The sequence below is a fragment of the Gobio gobio genome, assembly GCF_949357685.1.
Source record: "Gobio gobio genome assembly, chromosome: 22".
Taxonomy (NCBI): domain Eukaryota; kingdom Metazoa; phylum Chordata; class Actinopteri; order Cypriniformes; family Gobionidae; genus Gobio; species Gobio gobio.
In genome coordinates, this window is record NC_137118.1 from 40482902 (window position 1) to 40498753 (window position 15852).

The 15852-nt window shown below is 37.2% G+C and overlaps 1 protein-coding gene across 1 annotated transcript in view; it reads right to left on the reverse strand.

Annotated features, from left to right (window-relative positions):
• edil3b (EGF-like repeats and discoidin I-like domains 3b) overlaps positions 1-14963 on the reverse strand; it is a 44846-nt gene extending 29883 nt beyond the window's left edge. The window contains exons 1-4 of the mRNA XM_079804928.1: positions 14774-14963; positions 12277-12351; positions 9704-9733; positions 9137-9265 (exon numbers count right to left, since the gene is read on the reverse strand). Coding sequence (XP_079661054.1) covers positions 9137-9265; positions 9704-9733; positions 12277-12351; positions 14774-14840 — 301 coding nt within the window. The 5' untranslated portion in view covers positions 14841-14963. The remainder of the gene's footprint in view (positions 1-9136; positions 9266-9703; positions 9734-12276; positions 12352-14773) is intronic.
• Positions 14964-15852: the final 889 nt, after the last annotated feature.

Sequence of the window (15852 nt, forward strand, 5' to 3'; positions counted from 1 at the left end):
AAACCAGGCTCAGTCGGGGTGCCAGTTTTCCTCTGGCCAATTAACAAACAGCGAATGATTATTATTCTGGCAACTTTACAGGTCAGAGGTCATAATAGATCTGAGAAAGCAAGCTGGAGACGGGTTTATTGAGGATGATGTGTCGATTAAATAATTATTAAATGGTAATATTCGAACAATCGGATCATCACGCCGGAGACGGGTTTATTGAGGATGCCGTGTTGATGAGGCAGTTTTAGGGGGAGTCTAATTGACATGGTCTCTGCAGACACTTCAGGGTCATGTGTTGGTCATGTCTGGGCGCAGGTCCACCATCTGATCTGGATAAGACCTGGATCCGGCTGACTGCAGTAAACCTCGGGATTAAGAAGTAAACCAAAGAATTCAATGCGTCTTGATCTGATGCATTAGGTAAACAACTGAAATGAATGGAGTACCCAGCGCATCAATATAGTGACGCCTAGGGTACCTTTAGCGTCTTCATTGTGACGTGGAAGGCACTTGACCACTTGGGAGTGAGAATGGATTGTCAATGTGTACTAATAATAAACTTGTCAGTGTACTATTTCAATACTGCTTGGGGCTAAACTGGCCCTTTTAGTATATAAAAGTATACGTTTAAGTGTACTATAAGTGTAACAGTAGTAAACTTTAAGTGCACAACCAGGTTTTCTCATTTGTACTGCATTTGTACTACAAGTGAACAAGTATACTCGTAGTTTTCTATTTTAATACAAATAGTACATTTTTAGTTTATGAAAGTACACTTTGAAGTATACTCTAAGTAAACTACTATACTGCAAGTATACTTGTAAGTTTTTATGTGAACATAACATTATACTTATAGTTCAGTGTTGTAGAGAAAATATTGAGAACATTTCACTAATAAAACCAAGAGATACATTTTCCAATTTTTTTTAAGGAAATTTAAACCATTTTGAGGCTTGAATTGAGGAACCGATTAAACTGATAAAAACAGGGGGGGAAAGGCTACTTATTTATTTTAAGAGAATTAGCTCAATTGTGCAGTTTTATTTAGAGAAACCATTGTTAGTTCCCAACATGCTTTGCATATGGCTGGAAATTGAGAGTTATTATTGAAATTAAGTGTTATTTTATGTGTTTTTGGGTGAAGGGAAACATCTGTGTTTCAGTTATGTTCAGTTATGTTTGACATTTGAAAGAGTTTCTTTATGTTGAACCATTGTGCAGAAGAGTAGAGCTTATGGTTTGGTTGTGGATAACTGCATTATAAACCATGTTGCTTCGTTCAATGAGCAATAACTTTGCTAATGCCAGTGCAGTAACAAGTTTGTTAACTTTTAAGTTAACAGTCTATTAATTGTGTAACGTAACGCAGTCAAATATAAACAGGTCATTTCCATTCACTCTAATTTATACCCTTTTTTTTAAGTCAACTTAAAATAAGCACATTTCACTAAAAATATTAAATTAATTGTTTCATACACTAAATAATTTAGGAGATTTTACATAATTTATTCAGGTAGATTCCATTAAAGAAACCAAGCCTTAAAAACTACTCAAAAATATTGTGTAATATTGTTACCATAACATTTTTTACAGTGCTGAGAAGTATATAAAAAGTAGATTGAAAGTGTACTTTCTTTAATAGAACACTTGAATAAACTTATTTTTCGTAAGCATTTGATATATGCACCTTTAATGCCTACAGTGTAAATGTCCTCTGTTGTGATGTGCTAAGCTGTAGTTCTCACTGTTCTCACCTGGGTGCAGTGATGAATATGCATTGATATGTAAATGTGGGTGGTCATATGTCAATGTGTTCATACTGTACTTGTGATGATGCCCATATTAAGGGCCAGATTTCCTAAACAGGGCAAAATTAGCATGCGGCCACAATCTAATAAAAGCGCAGATGGGAGAGATAAGTTCTGCGAGTGATCTATTGACAATGCACATATTAAATAAATTTCTTCTTTCGTTGTTAGTACGGGTGCAAATACCACTGAAATTAATATACCACAAACCTAAGTAAATCACCTTGCATGATTCATTTAAATACTCTCCACCCATACATTTTGTGTCTGAAAAGGAAACTCATACAAATGCATATGCAATAAAGTATGGTGCAAAAATAACTGTGTCCACAATTTTCAGTGCTAATTTCTCTGTTTTTAGTAAATCCTAGTTTTTAATGCCAAAAGAGGGTTTGCGTTGGCGCAAGCTGTTAGTAAATTTGGCCCTTAGAGATTAGTTTTGCATTGTGAATGTTAGAATATGTCACATACAACCGTTTAAAAGTTTAGGGTAGTAAGGAAAGAAATTATTAATACTTGAATTCAGCAAGTATGCATTAAACTGATCAAAAGCGAGAGAAAAGACATTACAGTTGCAAGAAAAAGTATGTGAACCGCTTGCAGAAAATGTGAATAATTTTAACTAAATAAGAGAAATCATACAAAATGTGTTCTTTTTTTATTTAGCGCTGTCTTGAATAAGATATTTTACATAAAACATTTTTTTACATATCCACAAGACAAAAAAATTGCTGAATTTATTAAAATGACCCCGTTCAAAAGTTTATGAACCATTGATTCTTAATCCTGTGTGTCGTTCCCTGGATGATCCACGGCTGTGTGTGTGTTTTGTGATGGATGTTCATGATTCCCTTGTTTGTCCTGAGCAGTTAAACTGCCTAACGTTCTTCAGAAAAATCCTCCAGGTCCTGCAAATTCTTCAGTTTTCCAGCATCTTTTGCATATTTGAACCCTTTCCAGCAGTGTATATGAGTTTGAGATCCATCTTTTCACACTGAGGACAATTGAGGGACTCAAACGCAACTATTATAAAAGGTTCAAACATTCACTGATGCTCCAGAATGAAACACGATGCATTAAAAGGATAGTTCACCCAAAAATGAAAATGTGATGTTTATCTGCTTACCCCCAGGGCATCCAAGTTATAGGTGACTTTGTTTCAGTAGAACACAAATTAAGATTAAGATTAAGATGTTGCAGTCTGTCAGTCGTATAATGCATGTGAATGGTATTTTTTACCTCTAATACGCCACTATGTCCAACAGCATAAACCGAACAGCGTTATGTTTTGTGTCTTAAGACATCAACGTGTCGTCACGAGCCACAGGGTTTAATATGGATTTGTATGTGCTTGTTTTTTACTCTCATAGTTCTCATACTCTCGTGTGTTACCATTCACATGCATTATACGACTGACAGACTGCAACGGTTGGAGTTAAAAATCTTCATTTGTGTTCTACTGAAGAAACAAAGTCACCTATATCTTGGATGCCCTGGGGGTAAGCAGATAAACATAATTTTTTTGGGTGAACTATCCCTTTAAGAGCAAGGGGGCTAAAACTTTTGAACAATATGAATGTGTCCAAATTTTTCTTATTTTGTTTTAAAATATTTTTTTTTCCTTTAGTACTGTCCTTCGGAAGCAACAGAAGATACTTACATGATTCCCAGAAGACAAATTAAGTACAATTTACCTTGATCTTCAAATTCAAAAAGTTTTCACCCCCCAGCTCTTAATGCGTTTCCTTCTGGAGCATCAGTGAATGTTTCAACCTTTTTTTAATAGTTTTGAGTCCCTCAATTGTCCTCAGTGTGAAAAGATGGATCTCAAAATCATATAATCCCCGATGGAGAGGGTTCAAATATGCAAAAGATGCTGGAAAACTGAAGAATGTGCAGGACCTGGAGGATTTTTCTGAAGAACTTTAGGCAGTTTAACTGCTCAGGACAAACAAGAGACTCATGAACATCCATCACAAAACATTCATGCTGTGGATCAGGGAACGACACACAGTATTAAATTTAAATTTGATGTTTATCTGCTTAAGAATGAATGGTTCATAAACTTTTGAACAGGGTCATTTTAATAAATAATTCTATTTTTTCGTCTTGTGGACTATATGTAAAAAATAATTATGTAAAATATCTTATTCAGGACAGTACTAAATAAAAAATAACATGCATTTTGTATGATCTCTCTTATTTTGTCAAAATTATTCAAATTTTTACAGATTCTGCAAGCGGCTCACATACTTTTTCTTGCAACTGTATAAATTGTTACAAATTATTTATATTTCAAATAAATGCTGTTCCTTTTAACTTACTTTTTGACAAATAATCAGGGTTTCCTCAAAAGTATTAAGCAATAAATATTTTCAACATTGATAATAAAAATAAATGTTTCTTGAGCAGCAAATCAGCATATTAGAATGATTTCTGAAGGACCATGTGACACTGAAGACTGGAGTAATGATGCTGAGAATTCAGCTTTGCATCAAAGGAATAAAATACATTTTAAAATATATTAAAATACAAGACATCATATTTTACCATATTACTGTTTTACTGTATTTTTGAACAAATAAATGCAGCCTTGGTTGCATGAGAGACTAAGACAATGCATAGGATAATTTTTTTTCCAAAAACATTTTAAAAATCATACCAACCTAAACTTATGAAACAATTGTAGTAATTCATTGAACTCTTTTATTTCAAAACAGAAGGAAAACAGTTTCTATGATATGACCCCCAACACAAAGCATTTTTTTTTTTTTTACTTTGGCACATTTATAGTGGGGAACGACCATTGGCATTCAGCCTTCATGCTAGTCATGTGCATCCAAGCATCGCTGTCAGTTGCGATAGAACAAACACGTTCTGATTGGTGGGATTCCCTCCGTGGGGCCAAAGTCCAGCCAGTCAAGCAAGTAAATTGGTGTGAGGAGCAGAGGGGGGTTGGTCAGCTGTCACGCTGGATTTGTGGTACTGTACGCTTCTTCCATAGTAAAACACAGAGCCTCTGACCTAATAAATGTCATTTTGAGATGCCGAAGTTCCTTTTGGTTGCTTCTTCTCCTGATCAGAGATCGTGCCATTGTTGAACACATGCTGATTTCAGCATTCCATTTCTTAAGAAATGCAAATACATTGTGCTCTGTTGTGCCAAGGCAACTAGGTTAATGAAGTCAGTGGTGCTTCAAACAGTATGTACACTAAGTCAGAACCAGCGTCAGATCCTGGCATTGCCGATATACAGGAGGACGGCAGCACTCCCCGAGGTGGCATGTACTTCACTTCTTTATGCCTCCTCTACAACTGTTTCAAGGGATTGCACCAGTTCTCCTGTGAACCTCTTATTGAAAATGAATTGTTATCCAGCAGGTAACTTTTTCCCTGTGCTACACTTTCTCGCCCCCTCTCCCTTCTGCTGCAATCTGTCTGGCTGCTCATGGTAAAAGCCACCGGCATACTGTTGCAATTTTCCTTGGTCTATTAAAAAAAAGTACAATATATATTCTTTAAGAATTCAACTGAAGATGTAACACCACAGTTTCTTTCTATTTGAGCGAGTTTGACAAGGGACAATTTGTGATGGCTAGACGACTGGGTCAGAGCATCTCCAAAACTGCAGTTCTTGTGGGGTGTTCCCGGTCTGCAGTGGTCAGTATCTATCAAAAGTGGTCCAAGAAAGGAACAGTGGTGAACCGGCGACAGGGTCATGGGCGGTCAAGGCTCATTGATGCACATTAGGAGCGAAGGTTGACCCGTTTGGTCCAATCAAATAGACAAGCTGTGTAGCTCAAATTGCTCAGTTATTGCTGGTTCTGATATAAAGGTTTTAGAATACACACTGCATCGCAGTTTGTTGCGTATGGGGCTGCATAGCTGCAAACCAGTCGGGGTGCCCATGCTGACCCCTGTCCACCGCCGAAAGCACCAACAGTGGGCACGTAAGCATCAGAACTGGACCACAGAGCAATGGAAGAAGGTGGCCTGGTCTGATGAATCATGTTTTCTTTTACATCACATGGATGGCTGGGTACGTGTGAGTCACTTACCTGGGGAACACATGGCACCAGGATGCACAGTATGGGAAGAAGGTGTGATGCTTTGGACAATGTTCTGCTGGGAAACCTTGGGTCCTGCCATCCATGTGCATATTACTTTGACACGTAACACCTACCTAAGCATTGTTGCAGACCATGTACATCCTTTCATGGAAACGGTATTCCCTGGTGGCTGTGGCCTCTTTCAGCAGGATATAATGCGCTCTGCCACAAAGCAAAAATGGTTCAGGAATGGTTTGAGGAGCACAACAACGAGTTTGAGGTGTTGACTTGACTTCCAAATTCCCCAGATCTCAATCCAATCGAGCATCTGTGGGATGTGCTGAACAAACAAGTCTGATCCATGGAGGCCCCACCTCACAACTTACAGGACTTTTATGCCAAATTCTGACCCTACAATCTGAATGTCCCAGCAGAAATAGGACAGGCAACGTTTTTTTCAATCTTCTACTGTCCAGTTTTGTTGAGCCCGTGTGAATTATAGCCTCAGTTTCCTGTTCTCAGCTGACAGGAGTGTCACCGGTGTTTCTTCTGCTGCTGTAGTCCGTCTGCTTCAAGGTTGTGCGTTCAGAGATGCTCTTCTGCACCTCGGTTGTAACAAGAGATTATTTGAGTTGCTGTTGCCTTTCTATCAGCTGAACCAGTCTGTTCTCCTCTGACATCAACAAGGCATTTTCGACCACAGAACTGCTGCTCACTGGATATTTTCTCTTTTTCTGATCATTCACTGTAAATCCTAGATGATTGTGCATGAAAATCCCAGTAGATCAGCAGTTTCTGAAATACTCAGACCAGCCAGTCTGGCACCAACAACCATGCCACATTCAAAGTCACTTAAATCACATTTCTTCCCCATTCTGATGCTCAGTTTGAACGTATTTACTATGTCTACATGGGGTTATGTTATGTTTTGCACAAGCTTTGCATTATAATGGGTTAAAGGGTTCGTTCACCCAAAAATGAAAATTCTGTCATTAATTACTTACCCTCATTTCGTTCGACACCCGTAAGTCCTCCGATCATCTTTGGATGAATCAGTGAGTTGATTCAGCAGTTTGGATCGCCAAAGTCACACGGTTTGACACGCGATCCGAATCATGATTCGACTCACTGATTCATAACGCTTCGAAGCTTCATGATGCCGTGTTTTGAAATCGTCATCACTTTATAAGTCGTTATTTAGGGGTTTTTTGCGCACAAAAACTATTCTCATCACTCCGTAAAGTTATTGTAGAACCACTGTAGTGAGATGGACTTTGTAACAACGTCTTTAGTACCTTTTAAGGGTCTTGAGAGTGAACCGTGCATTGTGCCAATGGAGGCCTTTCAGAGCCATCAGATTTCAACTAAAATATCTTAATTTGTGTTCTGAAGATGAACGGAGGTCTTACGGGTGTCAAACGACATGAGGGTAAGTAATTAATGACAGAATTTTCATTTTTGGAACTAACCCAATGGTCTAAGCACCCGATGTCATTTATGTCTAGTGACCCTGTTTTTTTTAAACGTCACACTCTGCTAAACATCCTACATTAGACCAATGCTCTGAAGTCTAATTGTTATGAAAAACAAAACTGAGCAGGTCATGGGGACCGGGGCAGATAATGAGACTAAATGTCATTCACCCATTATCCAACCAAAGAAACGGAGCCTCCAGCTGCTAACCAAGCCTCAGTGTCTTATCTTTCTCAGCTGTACTTTCACTCTGGCATTAATTATAAACTACGTTTTGAAGTCAATTCAGGAGACGGTGCAAATTAAGGTCACTGATGCACATGTGTGATGTGTATTAGGCTGTGCGGGCAGTGTAGAACAGAGCACAATATTCTTTCTCCCAATCCATGAAAAATGCAGGAGGTGTGAGGTAACCACAGAAACAGGGGAATCAAGACAGCAAAACAAAACAAATAATAACAAGCTCTTGCAGCAAACAGACAAAAAATAGCTTTTTGTTAATTATGTTCCTGTCACTTTGCTAAGTGTTCTGGTACAATACGCTATAAAAGTTTTTTGAGATGAAATGAAGCAGAAAAACAAGAATTTGTATATGCTCCGGATGAATATTGTTGTTGTTACAGGGCTTGAATTTCTGCGTGGGATTGGGCGTATTGCGCATAATGATTTGACTCTAAATACTAAATTGAGTTCTTTTCCACTGCTCATTGCGCTTAAACAGTCAAATACACACAAAATAATGTCAAAATGTAAAGACATAAAGAGTTGAGAAAGAAAGTGCATGTGTAACAGTATAATGGATCCGTGCTGTGCGTTAGGTCTTAAAGTGACAGCAGCCTAATATACCTGCTGCCAAATTATAAGATAATATTAAAAATATCTACAGTATATGGCAGTTTTTTCCCATGGTATCGATGTCAAAATTGTGGCCAGTGGAAATGCTGAGTAGCTAGTAACTTTGGAAAACCACTAGCCACATTGGCTGGTGAGCAAAAAAGTTAATGTCAAGCCCTGTATGTATATATATATATATACAGGGGTGCATGTAGGTTTTTCAGTCTGGCTGTCATGAGAGCACCTGGAGATTTGGTTTGGTGCTCACACTGTACATAGTGTGACCCATTAAATATAACTATAAAATAATTAATAATAGCCTTATTGCACTTTATTTAGTTCGTTTTTTTAAAAAAATAATAATACAAAATAAATAAAGTGTGATAATACTGTTGTTCTAAAATAAAAAAAATACAATTATTTATAGTACATTTAAAAATACTATGCTAATATTTACATTTTCATTTTTTTTCTTTTATATGAATTTTCAACATTTTCAATCCTAAAATCAGCAAGCTTTTATTTTGGCGGGCTGCCAGGAAGTTAGTATATGCACTGTCGGTTTTAGAACGGCAGAGTAAAGAGCGTCAGTAAATATCAGAGCTTTGTGTTTTGCTCTGAAACCGGCAGATTTATTCATCTTATATATATACAGTATTACAGTTAGTCGATCTAAAATGGTGATTGTGCATTAACAGCTGCCAATCATGCTGGTATGCAAATGAGTGGTCTGAACATATTTACCCAGCACATTTTTTATTTTGGTCACGCATGCGCACCTGCACACTTGTGTACACTACTGTATATATACTGTGTGTGTGTATATACAGTATATATATGTATATACACACAGTAACTTTCCCCAGCACTGTATATAGATAGGATAGAAACATCTCCACTGATAAGGTACACTCATATTGATTTTTCCTCAGTAACTGAAACTATACTGAAATAAATGTGCCTAAAAAATACGTTTCTTACTGTGTTGGCAGTGGACACCATCGAAGCCAAGTGGACATCTGCACAAATATCCGACAAAAGTGTCACCACGGTAGGTCTCGCTGAGTTCACACACCCCTCCGTTGTGACACGGGTTCGGGCGGCAGGGCCCTGAATCAGGAAAACACACAGTCTCTGAAATCTGCAGGATTCATTTGAAGTGGTATTTACAGTTCTACTTGCAGGTTCATGTATAAGTGAACTTGATGTTCAGTGTGCTTGATCACATGCACTATTCCCACAAGGTGATTATTATTTCATGTCTTTCAGCTCAGTCTGAACCTCACACTAAATACTGCATTAGCTGTAAAAGACGATTCCAGAAAGAATGACTTCCTAATGAACTCTAAGCTGATGTTTAAATATGAATTAACAAATGAATGTAAATCGAGGCTGACATCATTTTATGTTCACGGCTCATAAGCCGAACGTGAGCCATCTGCTTAATATGGCATTCATATCTGGAGTCTCAATGAGCAAGCTCTTTTGAACATTTCATAAAATGAGGAGAACAGACCATTAAAGGAGACTTGAAATAAACAAACTCACCAGTTACAGATTGCTCTTCCCAGCCTGATGCTGTTGAGAGAGCAGAATGTACAGTTTGTGTGAGATTCTGACATATGCTATCTGCACTATTAAAAAAGTTTCCTATTAGATGAAACAGTAGAACCTTCTAAAGTTCCAATACAAACTTTTTATTCATTTAAAGGAGAGAAAAAATGCTACAGTAAAAACCTGTTATTTGGTTAACTTGCTACTTACGTTAGTTAGCTTACCATACTGTACATGTTTATTATATGTAATTGTACTGTAAAATACTGTCAAATAAAAACGGACTTAAACTACCATATATATTATACAGTAAAAATCAGTTAAAGGACATTCCCATAAGTCTCTGTCTGACACCACATATGATTATATTTTGTATAAATAATTTAGTTTCTTTTCATTTTGACCAGTAATGCACATTAAGATGTTTTGTGTTGCATTTTCTACATTTTAAGCCACAATTCTGATCTGAAGAACCATATAGAAACTCAAGAACAGCCAAAAATGATTCTTGATGAGATATAACTTTTTTTGCACAGGAGAGCAGAGGTTGAACGTTTTGCAGCACAGGTCAGCACAATTGTAGCACAAGTATAAAACGTACGTTACGTCTCATAAAACAACCACAAGTAGCACAGTTCGTCGCTTAAACAGGCGGGTGACTGGTAAAAGGACTGATAATGTCTTATTCAGGGCACGCAAAATCCAACCCTTAACAAGAGAACTTTTCAGACATTTTCTTTCTTTGCCCAAAATGGCAAACTGCAGGAACTTAACACTTATTGCTCAACATTGTCAATTTTGTTTATATAGCCCAATATCTCTGACTACAATCCAAACAACATCCAGTCACAATCCAACCTCACAACAACATTAAACTTAAGTAACATTCAATTTAAAGAAGATCTACATTTCTCGATTTTAATTAATGATGATAACATGGAAAATGTGCCACACATAGTGTACGGTTTCTACCACCTGTTGGTAAACAAGCACTTTTAAAATGAAAATGGCATGAAATTATCAGTATAACCAGTGGATGGCTGCAGAGGACCACTCATTAGCTCATTTGCCATAATTATTTTCACAGATTATTAAATGACTATTATAGCAAACTTTAGTACTTTAATTTTGTTCTGAAGTATGATGGCAAGAACAGGAAACATCACAAAGTCTCATGCCATTTAGATGAAGGGAATTTATTTTTCATTAAAGGAACACACCGACTTTTTGGGACTGGCTTATTCACCATATCCCCCAGAGTTAGATAAGTCCATACATACCATTCGCATCTCCGTGCGTGGCATAGTCTGACGCACCCATCGCTAGCCTAGCTTAGCACAAAGACTGGAGGTAAACGGCTCCTTTTGGAGTGAATGGGCCTTGCAAACTCGTGATACATTGTCAGATAATGAGGAATAGGCAAACTTAATAAAACTTAACTCAGAGGCACATATCGCTAGCCTGGCTCTGCCCTCCTACGTACTTCTGCTCAATTTTAATTTTCCTTCAGTACTCCGTCTGGGACTGCGATATATTCTTAGGTTTTCTCCGAACCAATTTTTATCGGCCATTCGTTCCATTGCGGCACCGCTGCAGAAGTTAAAGCCTTTCCAGCTCGCTCCATTAGTGTTGAAGGAGTTGGTAATTGTTTCTTGTGGGGTCGGAAGGTATTGTCATCATTTACAGGGGCTAGTCAGTGATTTTATTGCCGTCCGTCTCCCACCACCCGCGTAAAAATCCCCAGCCGAATTACCTACTGTTTTAGACAAACACCAAGGTCGTGTGGTAATTGAATTGCTGTCCGAATCCACATCTCTGAGTTTTCAAGAATATATCACTTCAAAATTCACTGTTTATATCCTTTTTAACAACTGCAGAGCACCGTGCGGTTGCGCTTCGCTGTAATTTGGGTGCATTTCTAGACTTGTATTTCGTTAAATGCTGGCAAGTATTTACAAGAGCAATATATTTCATCACCGCTCAAAAAATAAAAAGAAGAAAAGCACGTAAACGTTTGAATTGGGCCGTTATTTACATTATATATTTACATTATATGATTTAATTATATTCTTATCATACCAAGCGTATGAAATTTTATTTACAGCAATCATGTTACGGACCACGTGAGCAGCGCGATCCCGATCACAAAACTCTCCCCTCCACTGTGAATAAATCACAATCCGGATGCACAAGTTTTAGGTTTTATCACTGAGGTGGCGTGCACAATCTGCACATTTATTTTTACGGATTTCCATGTGAGAAAAAGAGGCGAACTTAACGGCGCATGACATACGTCACGACCAAACGTTAGCGATTGGTTATGGCAGATCCAGAATGGCTCTGGGCAGATCCAATAGTTTTAAACTTCAACAGAGCACCCGCCTTCAAGGAAGTTAACTCTTGTCAATGGAGAGTGGCCAGACTCTCTGTACAAATGAAATGTACGAGAGTCTGGTAAGACCAGGCTAACGTATCGCTCCATACATTTTAAAATGTGGTCTTACAAAGGAAAATTGCATGAGCCTTTAGGCCAAAAGGACACATTAAAATGTGCCTTAAAAACTCACAGGAGACATTTTCATCAGCTGGTGTACTGGGACAGTCAGCACCGTTCTCACACGGAACGGGTTCACATACTTCACCTACAAAACATGAAGAGATATAAACAGGAAATGAATGCATCTTCTTTTCCAAAGACAAGTCGCCTCTACAACTTGGAAATGTGTGTCGCAGAGTGATGCTCATGAGTTTGTGATGCTATCCTCAGACACTCTATAATTTCGACCTGAATTATTCAGCCACAGGAATCTGGAGTGGAAATTTGAGTGTTTACACAGGTGTCGGTGTCGGGCAAACTTTGGAATACACTTGCTGGCGCTTAAAGTTGCAGCACAGATGTTTGGAGATGACAAAATGTCAGTGCTTCAGAAACGTGTAAGGTTAAGTGAGATGGAAGGTTAGAGAAAATCTTTTGTGTTTCAGAAGAAACACGGCTGATGGAGCTGTCTAGATTCACACTGACCCGACACATCCTGAGGGCATAAAGCTCAGAGTGGATTACAGTAGCCCGATCCACGCGGTCTTGTGCTTTCCAGCACAATAAATTTCACAATTCCAGGAACCTTTGTTGTGCTATGTGCATTTATACAAAAACACTGGCACTGAAAACCTGCTGCATTTTGATTATGAATAGCACAGTGAATTGGGAAGGAAATGAATGATTCCTCAAAACCTATAGTTCTATTTTAACAAAACCCTTACTGAAATGTGCCACGGTAATCACAGTTTCCACCAACAAGTAAGTCTAGTGATTGCTACTGGAATAAAACTTTCATACTCTATCTTAACTAACAAAAAAGTACTATGGTACTATGCAAAATACTGTAGTTGTTGGAACAGGTATATGTCAATATCATGTTTTTTGTACGTGTTTTTTTATTTATTTTTTTTTTTTTAACAAAATGAATACTTAAGGATGCATTAAATTGATCAAAAGTGAGAGTAAAGACATTTATAATGTTACAAAAGATTTCTATTTCAAATAAATGCTGCTCTTCTATTCATCGAAGATGAAAAAACATTACGGTTTCCACAAAAATACTGAGCAGCACAACTGTTTTCAACATTGATAATGTTAGCAAATCAGCATATTAGAATGATTTCGGAAGGATCATGTGACACTGAAGACCAGAGTAATGATGCTGGCACAGGTCACAGGAATAAATTACATATTTATCATTTTAAAATAGGCTATAATAAAATAGAAAACTTAGAATTGCTAAAATATTTCTTACTGTATTTTTACTATAGCCTATTACACGGTAAATTATATTGTTTGTACATTTTACTGTAAAACCTAGTAAATATAGTATTTTGGTGGAAACTATGGTTCATAAGTACTGTTCGGTCCCACTTTATATTAAGTGTCTTTAACTACTATGTACTAACATTTAAATTAATAATTTGATACAATGCACTTATTGTGTACATACATGTTTTTACATTGTACCTATTTCTGTAATAACATCTATAAATACACTGTTGAAACAGTGTATTTATAGATGTAATTACAGAAATAAGTACAACCAAACCCATCTCTAACCTTAGCCGAAATAGAAAAAGTGTTTTGCAAAACAATATGAACACAGTAAAATGTACTTATTCTGATGTAAGTAGTAGTTAAGGACACCTAATATAAAGTGTGACCCATTGTACATTTTAGTAAGCATCGGTAATAGTAATTTAAATAAATGGTCGGTATGAAAAAACAACAGGTTTCAATAAATTATATGTTTTTGAAAGAATATATTGTTTGAAGTAAACTGACTGGATTCCCATAATTTGTTATACATTTTACTTTAAAAATTGTAGTAAATATGGTATTTTGGTGGGACCTATGGCTGTACATTGTTCAAGTTACATAAAGTATAGGTATGAAAAAACAAAATTAGTAATTTTACACATAAAACTCTATCACCACAACACCAACCCAGTTGATTTCTAATGGCATCAGTGACAGTCCTGAGTCATTCTACTGAAAGGTCAGCTATGCACACAGTATGACATTTAAACAATCACTCTGGGTTCAGCCATTAAAAACACAAGGTGATGTTTCAGGCTTGCAGATGATTGTGTTTTGATGCCTTTTTATTGTGCAGATGACCTCTGGATCACCTCAAAGTAATATCAAGCAACTATCACAGATCATAACATCGTTAAGAGCAAAGAAACATGCGCACGCAGGCGTTTGACTATTCATTGCCTTCTTTATGTGTCAAGCAGCTGCATGTGCTTGGATTAATATCATATTTAATTGAACGACTGTTAGAGGGCGCTGATCATAAGCCCGAAATAACCCGACATCTCATTATCATCTCCCTCATGAATTATGTCTGAGGACGTTTGAATAAAACACAGAAGTGATGTCGCTTATGTCCGACCTGTGGATAAACGCATTAAACGTTGTCGGGAAGTTCTGACGTGTGTAATAAACTTAATATATGTTTGTTTTGTGCAAATGTGAGTCGTATGTTTAACACACAGAGTTGTGTTCAGTGAACTCACCCGTGGATGTTGGATGTGGGATGGACGCGGCAATGCGGGCGACCAGGAACAAAAATAAAGGAACCATCGCGAGGAAACTTGTGTATGTCCGCTGGTTCTCCAGTAAAGCCTCGTGTCTCCGCTGTGATGCAGATATAATGGCAGAGAGACTCGGGGATGCTGTGACTCCGAGCAGTGATGCTGCTCTTACTGCAGTGATGAAGATGATGATGGAGACTCGACACTGGCAGGACTCACAGCATCAAAGAAGACGCACCCACTGATCCGTTCATCCATTCATCTATCTAACAATAAACTTTATTATCTAGACATATAGGGAATTTAAATATAGCTACTGTAAAACAATAACAAACAAAGAAATGAAAGAAAAAATATGATTACGTAATTAATTTGACTCTCCAACGTTTATGTGCAAAGTAAAATCCCCACGTGCAAATTTAACATTTTATAATGCACCATATTAGCCTACTTTATTGGCTATTTTACAAGAAAATAAAAACATCACGTCTTACTTTGAAAATAGACCTGTTTTTTTATATGGTGTGCTCTCATTACGACTACAAAGATGTTTATTTATTGCACATATTGGCTATTGATGTTCTTCATATCACATTTATATAGGCTATACATTTACAGTAGCACATAGATTGATGCCATAGCCTCAAAGTTGTGTGTGTGTGTGTGTGTGTGTGTGTGTGTGTGTGACGCCCTCTGTAGGTCAACAAGAGGAAGTGACAACATTCGACAATATGCCTAAAGCATTTTCGAATTCATTTATTTTAACCCGATGAAATGTGCATATTACGCATAAACAGCCAATAATTCTAATTCATCTTTAATTATTTAAAACGTATAAAAGCTGCCCTAAAACTGAGAAAAATAGTTTGTAGAAAACATTAGAGACCTGTGATAGCCTAGTCTACAACATGGCTTTATTTCCCACCACAACCTTTAAAGATAAATTAGCTAATAATATTTAAATACAATGATAAATCCATATACATCATTTATTATTATGATTTTACAGTATTATCGTTCATTTTAGGTGACTATGTATGGTAGAAATCATTGTTACCATG